The 9,913-nt window shown below is 39.0% G+C and overlaps 1 protein-coding gene across 4 annotated transcripts; it reads left to right on the top strand.

Annotated features, from left to right (window-relative positions):
* Positions 1-953: 953 nt before the first annotated feature.
* saxo4 (stabilizer of axonemal microtubules 4) lies at positions 954-6,049 on the top strand. Of its 4 annotated transcripts, none has more exons than XM_079603983.1 (12): positions 954-1,028; positions 1,696-1,819; positions 2,948-3,065; positions 3,249-3,393; positions 3,503-3,566; positions 3,676-3,755; positions 3,930-3,995; positions 4,128-4,214; positions 4,309-4,389; positions 5,315-5,409; positions 5,766-5,867; positions 5,957-6,048. In XM_079603983.1, the coding sequence occupies exons 2-12, from the start codon at positions 1,708-1,710 to the stop codon at positions 5,994-5,996; spliced, it is 990 nt and encodes a 329-aa protein (XP_079460109.1). In that variant the 5' UTR covers positions 954-1,028; positions 1,696-1,707; the 3' UTR covers positions 5,997-6,048. The 4 variants fall into 4 exon arrangements, with proteins under 4 accessions (XP_079460109.1, XP_079460107.1, XP_079460110.1 ...); XM_079603981.1 differs by having other exon boundaries at positions 961-1,028; positions 1,673-1,819; XM_079603984.1 differs by lacking the exon at positions 954-1,028 and adding an exon at positions 1,034-1,056 and having other exon boundaries at positions 5,957-6,049.
* The last annotated feature ends 3,864 nt before the right edge of the window (positions 6,050-9,913 follow it).

Here is a 9,913-nt window from a genome sequence, read left to right as displayed (position 1 = left end):
ATGATGTGAAACAAAGGGGCGTGTAGTGACAAGACTGCAGACGCCAGTCCAGTGCTTCATTTGAACAGCACAAAAGCGCCATCATGTGGTCACATACATCCACAGTCACTAAGATCTGTGCTGATGAACCACTTAAAAGTCTAGACATCTGTTAAAGTGACGCTGGAAAATATCCGATGACGTTCGATATCTCAGGTAAATTCTCAAGAGGCAAGCAAAATATTAAAGCAGTAATGAAGTGAGGGGAGCAGAAAGTAAGTCTTGTTTTTAATTCATATAACCCACAATGACATTTCTGAGATTAATTTTCATTCTTATTAATATTTTTTATTATTATTTTGTGAACTAGGCTCCTATTCACAACTAGCCTACTCTTCTTGGGAATACTGCATACAATTTAAAATACATTTGTGCACTCTTTTTTAGCAACTTAAATTAAATTTATTCTGGTTAAATTCAAAAATTGTAATTAATTTGTCCCCTCAGCTGTTAAGTTTTTAAACTCAAGGTAAATGTATTTATTGGGTACCTTTTTCCCCCAGTTCTATGTGTTTGTGAAATTGTTTTATGTGTTTTATGTGTATGCTTGTTTGCTGCAACATAATTGCCTTCGGGAAATTAATAAAGATGAACTGAACTAAATGTCTGTCGGTCTACTATCTATCTATCTATCTATCTATCTATCTATCTATCTATCTATCTATCTATCTATCTATCTATCTATCTATCTATATTAACATGGTCTGTATTCTGTCTGAGGACATCGATTAGGCCGTGAAAGTGTCCCTTTTCGCTTTCAAATGTCTCTTACCTTTAATCTCCACCAGCTAAAGTTTAAATGTGAATATTATTCCAACAACTTGCTGTTGACTAACAGTAGTGCAATGTAGTAGCCTCCTGTAAAGCCGTTACCTCACCTTCCCGCGTCTTGTCACACAAGTGTCACGTGATGAGCTCGACTCTGTGATTGTCCTGGTAACGGTAACCTGGTAACGAGCGCGAGGATAAAAGAGTAGCGGCACGCACAGGTATGTTTACTTCACGGAGGGGCGACAGGTAACGGACGAACCGTTTTATTAAGTGTTGTTAAGTTATTTAAATCATGCAAAAACGTGTATAATATCAGTGTTGCTTCATGATACAAAGACCCATCAAGTGCGAATTTAAATGACGCTATTAAGATAAATAGTAAATAACGGTTGATATCCTTACGAAAATTAACCATGGTTTTAATGTAGTAAAAGTGTAGTACCATTTAATAGTGTAGTAAAAATTGATTACCATTTAACGTTAGTGTAGTAAAAATTGATTACCATTTAGCAGCTATAGTAAAAATTGATCATTACCATTTGTATAACCACAGTTGTAACGTTACTACAAATGCCATGGTGTGTAACGTTAACTATGGTTAGTGTAGCAAAAACATAACTTTATTGCACAATAACCATGTTTTTGTTTTATTTGTATTAACACCCTGGTTAATTTTTTAAGGTGATGAAATCTTTAGCCTGACATTGTAAATGTTTTATCTGCAAGTTGGTGTTAATGTGACTTTCAGTCACAGACTACTGGAAAATGTTTGTTTATATCAAACTAATTCTTCCAGGATGGTATTTAAAATAAGACAATGCGTCAGCGTCAACCATACATTTATCATAGTGTGTTTGTGCAGTGGTGTATTGTGTTGGGTTATAGTCAGAGTTACAGATGGTTGGACCCTTGGGTGCTGTCAAGCCTTCGCATGGGACGGGCAGACCAGAGGGGCGTCCCACTAACACCGGCCCCGACCAATACAGCACCTCCTTCAGACAGTCTTATGGTGATAACACACATACACACGACACAACACAGTAACCTGTAAACTTTGTGTGTTTATAAATGATTATGGACATTGGCCTGTTTATACTGCTTCAGAAGCCAGATTATATCAGGTCACATTTTTCCAATTTGAAACAATAGACTTTTTCTATGCCATATTTTGAAATATAAACAGCCATCCATCTTTTCTACCGCACATGATAATGTTTTGATTCCTTACTTGAAACAACTCAAGATCGCAGCAAGAATAGTTCAAGTACATTTTTATTATTATTTTACTCACTTTTACGTTGTTTCAGACTTGTATGTTGTTTTTTGTGGAACACAAAAATATATTTTTTTAAGGACGCAACTGAAAGTAGTAAACATCAAACCCGGACCAAGTGAATAATTATAACAGTGAATATAAATAATGTACCGGTATATGTCATACAGATTACTTTTATGATACATATATGGCACAAAAAGCTCTGATTCTTCAAAAAAATCTACATTTGTATTCTGCAGGCATACAGCATACAGGTTTGGAACGACATGGCTGAGAAAATAAAAAATGTTGGTGGCCTAAATTATACCTTTATTTAAAAAAGAAACTCTAGTGTAGATTTGACATATCAGTTATAAGAATAATTATTGGCCAAAATATCTATATTGGTGCATACTTAGGGTATGTTTAAACGTCAATGATGTATTAAAGACCGAAAAGTTTTTCTTTGTGTTTTTTTGCTAAATAAAATCGATCCCTTTCACAAAATTAAAAATGCTGAATTAAAAATGCTATATTATTCATGCCAAGCCAGTAGGTGGCGATGTCACTTTGTAAAGAAACACTTACCTATAGAATGAACACGTTATTGTTTTCACAAATTCTCGTTTTTGTAGACAACAACGGTATCGCTTTTGAAAATTGCACTTTGAAACCCTTTTTTAAAAGTTTGCGTTTTTAGGCCCCCAAAACTCTGTTGTCGTGTAAATAAACGGCCAAAAAAAAAAAAGGATTTCCGTTTTTAGTTGGAAAATGGTGTTGTGTAAACCCATTAGTTTCACTGTAGATATCCTGTAACATTTTATTTGTGCTGTATAATACAAGATGTTGAATCTGTCTTGAGTCGTATCCTCTTTTATCCAGGTACGGAGTTATTCCAGCCATGTCTAGGCCATCATTTTAGGACAGGTTACTCTGCCAACCACCGTCCTGCTCTGTACTACAGCTCCAGCCTGGACCGCTATGATAATCCACAGTTTGGGTATGGCCCAGATTGTGTGTGTGTGTGTGTGTGTGTGTGTGTGTGTGTGTGTGTGTGTGTGTGTGTGTGTGTGCGTGCGCGCGCGTGTGTGTGTGTGCTGTGCATACATACAGTCAAAAACCTTTTTGCACCTCACTAAATCATTTTTAGACAAACACTTTTTGCCTTTTTCTTCTCTCTTAGTCTCTCACTGTTGGACAGTTTTGAGTCTCAATCGAAGCGTCATTACCAGCGTCTGGCTCTGCCCGACGGGACGGACTCTTTGGCCTGCTCGGGGTCCAGACTCAGAGAGAGTGGATATTTGCAGCTCCAAACTCAGCCAAGACCTGTGAGAGCCAAAGACACACACATAGAAACGCAGCAGGTTTCAAGGGCACCGTGCCATGTCACTTCACCCTGGCCTCATTGTTCTTTGACTTTCTCTCTCTTTCTCTCAGAGAGCAGCGTCCCGTCAGACTGATTATAAAGGCACTTACGTCCCTCACCACCTCAGAGTTTTGGGTAAATAGTGTGGTTTTAAAAATTGGGTTTCTTAACTTGGTTCTTTGTAGATTAAAAAGTTATTGCTGTTGCATTCTAGGTGTTTCAGATCACTGTGTTTGTGTTTTAGTTGGACCCATAGAAGAGAGTGGATACACTGAGGGAACCAATCTACAGCCGAACACCTTCCTCCCTCAACGCGTTAACATGGTGTGTGTGTGTGTGTCTGTTCATCATTCTGTTGGCAAAGTTATTGTCAAGAAATTTTTTTTAATTGCACACATCCATAATTCCTAATGTGGTATTCATGAGAGTCACATAATCAAATCCTTTTTCCATTGTTATACTGACTCTCTGCTTTGATTGGGTGATGATGGTTGTCAGGACGACGCTCGCAGAATACAGGAAAGTGTGACGAGGACAGACTTCCTGCCCGGATCTTTCCTTCAGGTGGTCTCTCTGTTTCTCTCATTCTCTGATATTACTCTCTCCATCAACATCACCGCATTCATGTGATTTTTATAGTGTGCATCAGCTGAATAGGTTTGAAGCCTATTTAACTAGTGTGTGTGTGTGTACCAGGGCAGTGAAGCATTACCAAAACTTGCCTCCCGTGCACTTCGAGAAACTGGATATACAAGAGACACCCAGAGACCTCTGACAGGTTCAGTGAGTACTTATCTTTCACTCTTTAGATAAACTATTCTATTAAGACAACATCAAGTTCTCTGACCAAGAGGGTTTTTGTATGTTCTGCCCACAGGCCTCTCTGCAGGGTGGCTTTAGCGAGGACAGCAGACAGAAGACTAGACCTGCTCTAACTAGATTGTCCATTGGGCCGATGGTAAATAAAACGAATATATTTTGCCCTCTAGATTTGTTTGGCTATGACTGCTAGTAGATTTAAATGAACAACCAATGTACTTTTGAATGAATAACCTTTGAAAGGAATAGTTCCCCCAAGAAATGTTAATTCTGTCATCATTCACTCACCCTTGTTTCAAACCCATATTACTTTCTTTCGATCTTTTCCTCCTCTGCAGCTTTCATATCTTATCCATATTTGAGTACATTCATACAGTATACCACATCAGGTCACGTCACCAAACAACTTGTGTTATGCAGGGCTCTGACAGTCATGGGAAACCTGGAAATATCAGGGAATCTCAAAATTTAAATCATGGAAAGTCTCATCTATATATGGCAATAAACATGTCTAGTTATGTTAATTGACTGGAAATGTCATGGCGAAATCATTGAAACTCATCGGTTAAAAGGTGTAGGAATGCTAAGCATGGTGCCGGAGTCATATGGGCCACTTTTATGATGCTATTTTTCCTTTTGGGATCTTGACAGTCCCTGGACACTATACCAATTTATTAAAGAATGTAAACATTCTGTCTAACATATGAGGAAAGAAAGTCCTATAGGTTTGGAATGACAGGAGAGTGATGGAAATCTGTAAATGATGTTGGGGGATGCACTGTTCCTTTATATTACACTGTCAATTAATTTGTCTTACAACAAGTAAAAAAAGATTGAGCAAAATGTGTTCTCCCTAGAAAAGCTGTTTGGAAGTCCGTTTTGTGCCAGTTCCGATTTAATGTCACAAAGCACTCAAAAGATAACACGTCTCACCTCAACAACAATAGTCATCCACTCAAAAGATGATTGGAAATCGAATATATTTTGGTGTGCTGCTGCTGCTGCTGCTTTGAGAGGGATTTCTACAATGGTTTTGTGTACTGTGTCTGTTCTGTATTCTACAGGGCTCATCAGGATTCGTCCTGAACGCCCCCAACATCACAAGCCTCTCACATGCACCAGCCGACCCGCGACACTTCCTCACACACTACCAAAGCAAGTGAGTCATGTCTGTCTCTGTGTGTGTTCCTGGTACTTGACTGGCAAAACTGATTGCTCATTTATTTAAACCGACTGTCTGTGCCCTGTAGACAGGGACAACTACTGCATGAAATTGTGATGAAGCATTCTTTCAAATCAGAGGGTTGAGTGTTTTCTGATTGGTTGCTGGGGGAATGAATGTGTTCTGATTGGTTGCTGAGGGAATGAGTGTGTTCTGATTGGTTGCTGGGGGAATGAATGTGTTCTGATTGGTTGTGCTGAGGGAATGAGTGTGTTCTGATTGGTTGCTGGGGGGATGAGTGTGTCCTGGTTGTTTTAAAAATGGTTTCTTTTCATCCTTAAAAATTGTTGCAGGTTTTGTGACAAATCCTCAGTGGAGCAGCAGAGATCAGACTGGATGAGAGGAGGCATACAGAGACACAGAGAGAGCGGATACAGTGGACGAGACACGGATAGGTACTGTACACATCAACACATGTACATCTGTCATTAATGTACAGCTGAACACTTGTTAATAACATCCTCTGTCTCTCTCTTTCACACAGGTATAATCTTAGTGGATATAATGCCCTGCCTTCGCAATAAATATTGGTTTAAATGAAATACTGTCAATTTTAGCCTGATCATTTCTACATTTTCAGACAAAATTATATTGATTATATATTAAGAGTTGTTTTTAAGCATCATTAAAACTATTGATCATACATAAGTATTACATTTAGTGACTGTCAAAACACTGAGGAGATTGTTTTAGCAATCAAATTTTTAATTTTTTCCCTGGAAGACAATAAAACATTGAAAAGGGGCTCCACTTTTGATTGGACCTATAAGCAGCAGCCACCCAGAACACGAGCAACCGCATAGCAACATGCTAAAAAACACTCTTAACCCTTAAAAACTGCATAGCAGCACATTGGCAACCAGCTGATAACAACTTTTGGATACACACTGTTTTAGAATGCATTGAGTCGTGAATTATTAAAATCAGCAATAATTTTGACAGCAAGTCATTAAAAAAATTGATGAGCAACAAACTTATTTCTGTAAGACTGAATGCCAGAACAGGAATGTTTGTCATATGCAAAAACCTGGTCAGCAGATTGAGATGGATACACCCGATGCACACATGTACTGTATGCACGACTTATGTACACGAGCCCTTAGCCATGCTGAGAGAGGAGTGGCACCAACTGAAAGCTCAGTAGCTGGCATATGGGCACAGTTATGGTCCCCGCTCAGGTTGTTGTTTGCATGTGTGTAAGCTTCTCTCTCTCATCTCAGGGCCAATGTTCACTCTCCCACGCAGGCAGGTCGTACATTATCCTTTAATAATCCTCATGAGAAAGGGAGGATAGGGATTGGTCTCTTTTTTTTCCCCCCTGTGCTTTGTTAACATTGAAAAGTGACTAAAGTGGTTGTAAGTTGTTTGACGGTTGCTGATGTGTTGCTATTTGGCAGCAAATTGAGAAGTTTGAGCATTAACAGTCAATTAGACTGCTTCAAAAAGTTATTATCGTTTATACTTCAGTTTAGTGATTTGAACAAACCTCTAAATATTAGTACTAAACAGTAATTGACATTTGCTCCACCATTTACACTATACGGACACATAAAGGAAACCTCAAATTTGCATGGTAGAAAATAAAATAGTTTGGGGGAAAAAACTCGGAACTTGCGAATCTAGAGACTAAATTATCATAGACTTCAAGGTGGGCCATTAAGCAACCACGTATAACACCTTAGCAATGCAGTAACAACCACATAGCAACGCCCTAGCAACCACCCAGAACATTCAGGCAATAAGCGCACACATTTTTTAAAATCTGAAAATCTAGTTCTCACACTGCGGTTTCCTAGCCTTGCAACTACACTTTTAATGGCTTACAGTGCAAAACCCACCAACTGGCATGCAGAACTTGCAAACATGCCCTACTTAGGAGCAAAATCCTACGCGCTGGACCATGATGGCCCCTCCTCTCATGTGCTGACACGCTGTCACAATGGCTCGGATTACATTTCAGACACAGGATGACTTCTGCTGAGATCTGGCAGTGACAGAGATATTACTGTGAGTGCCTGTAACAAGGGTATGAAGTTTCAAGCGCCGCAGAGGCAGTCCGGTGCTCATTCACGGCTTGCTATGCGGCTGACCTTGGGAGAATGGCGTTAACGTAAACTAGCAGTAAGCCGCTAAATGATTAAGCACAGAGACTATGTTCTCCTCCTCAGGCCTGGACAGTGTCAGAGCTCTCCGTCGCTCCACAGATACTCGATACTTGGCGCCTGAGAATCCAGGACTAACGGCAATGCCAAAATCTCTGAGCCAGACTTACAGTATGCCTTTAAAGATGTCATATAATATGAAATCAAATCTTTTGAGATGAGAGATTATTAGACACGTTCTGTGCTATTGTTAATTTTTTGTTTTCAAATTGTTTTCGTTTTTTTGTCTGCCAAGCAACTTTGAGATATCATTCATGTTCGTAACACAAATATAGAAGCACGAGTTGAGCAAAAAAGTCCAGTCTTTTGATTAAGCCGACCCAAAGTTTGAGCAATTGTAATAGCTAACAACGAACAGTTCTAATGTACATTCAGTAATACTACTGAAAAATAATGATCCTAACTTTTATCTCTATACTGAAATCTCAGATGGCCATTCAGTGATTCATCTTTTATGAATCATTAAAATATTGGTGTCTGGGACGCCGTGAGCCTGGGGACTGTAGTGTGCAGTGTGAATTTCTTAAAAGCTAGTTAAATGTGTGATATGAATACATAGTGCTCATAAATGGCTGTTGAAATAGTATTCTCAATTGTTATAAGTGAAGGCTTGAACTAAACAAACGGATACTGATAGTCATCATTTGTTAGAGAATACCTCAAGTGGTAAGAGGCTTTTTACCTTGAAGCACCAAAATTGCAACACTTCAGCAACCGTCGAATCACTTTTTGATCAATTGTTCAATGACTTCCACAGTTGAAAGAGATCTACTGTACCTGCCAGAGTCAACACAACCCATCCCGTCAAATGTGACCCTGGACCACAAAACCAGTCATAAGTCGCACGGGTTTTATGCCAAAAATCATTAGGATATTAAGTAAAGATCATGATCCATGAAGATATTTTGTTAATTTCTTACCATAAATATATATTTTAAAAATTATTTTTGTGAGTGGATGCAGCAAAATCGGCAACAGAAATTGACAACTTTAAAGGTGATTTTCTCAATATTTCAAAAAATTTTTACACCCTCAGACTCCAGATTTTCAAATAGTTGATCTCGGCCAAATATTGTCCTATCCTAACATTAAAAAAAATGACCCATTAGACTGTTTTTGTACGGTCCAGGGTCACACATGGTTTAGGTGTCTTTGAAACAGCCATGTTTCACTTTGCAAAGACATTCCTTTATTTCGATCCGCCAGCCTTGAGTCCTTTTCCCTTGCTCAAAGTATATGACCTACATCCGAGATCTCACAATAAAAAGCCGATTTGAATAAAAAGGTTTTTGCGAATTGAAAACTGGCTGTTTTTTAAGACACCGAAGCCATGCACATTTTCTTATACGTGATGGGTTGTGTTGATTCTGGAGTGGAGATCTGGGCGGAGACACGTTTTTCTCCACTTCCTGTCACAGGTTGTGCCAAAACACTTGTTTCAGATTCTTCGCAGCAATAATGACAGGCTCATAGCGTTACGTAAATATTTTAACAGATGGGATACGACACTCTTTCAGGCAGATATGAGAAGTGACAGGAGATGGAGAGAGAGTTTAAACAGCACGATGATGGATGAAGGAAGAAAAGGGGAAGGAGGAGGATAGAGCAATGAAAACACACTTCTTGACTAGAATAAGAGAGTTGGCAGATGTGACTGGAATAGAATATCGAACGGAAAGAATGAACAAATGAGGAACATGCAAATTAGAGGGCCGTGATTTCTACAGATGACCTCTATAATTCAAAACATTTATTTATTCTTTCTCACGCGTTTTGGAACAAAGATTTTTGAGAAAGTATGACTTTCTTTACACAAAAGGTGAATTTTTAAGAATTTAAACAGCATTTGTGTGTGGTGAACACTCACAAGTTGATATTCTTTGAAAATCTTCTCCAACATTTCCCATCATAATCAATAAAACTGTCTACATCTTCTTGCAGTGAAGAGACCTTGTTGGAGTGATCTACTTTGCTTTGCATTGTCACACAGCTCGCTTGCAGTGTTAATTTGGTGTTAAACACTATTTTCATTTTTATACCATCACCCAACCCACAAACCTGCTGGATCTGTTACAGTCTTTGTTCTGGGACCTCATCATTTACACATTAAGTGCTGCTCTCTCTCAGTCTTTCTCCCAAAACATCACTGACTAACGACCCGGGCCTTTTATGGAGCGCACCCCCACTACTATTCTGTCCCTGATGTTTCTCTTCTGTCTGCACGCCTCCTCTGACTTTCGCACATCGAGTCCTTCAAGCATAAGAAGAGAGAGAACGTT

Source organism: Phoxinus phoxinus (genome assembly GCF_949152265.1).
Source record: "Phoxinus phoxinus genome assembly, chromosome: 25".
Classification (NCBI taxonomy): Eukaryota; Metazoa; Chordata; class Actinopteri; order Cypriniformes; family Leuciscidae; genus Phoxinus; species Phoxinus phoxinus.
This window is presented reverse-complemented; position numbering and strand designations above follow the sequence as displayed.

Excerpts from the sequence above, each read along its gene's own strand:
- saxo4 (XM_079603984.1), top strand. The coding sequence starts at position 1,708 with ATGGTTGGACCCTTGGGTGCTGTCAAGCCTTCGCATGGGACGGGCAGA. Across the intron at positions 3,394-3,502 it reads TCCAAACTCAGCCAAGACCT|AGAGCAGCGTCCCGTCAGAC; the intron begins GTGAGAGCCAAA and ends TCTTTCTCTCAG. Across the intron at positions 3,756-3,929 it reads TCCCTCAACGCGTTAACATG|GACGACGCTCGCAGAATACA; the intron begins GTGTGTGTGTGT and ends GATGGTTGTCAG.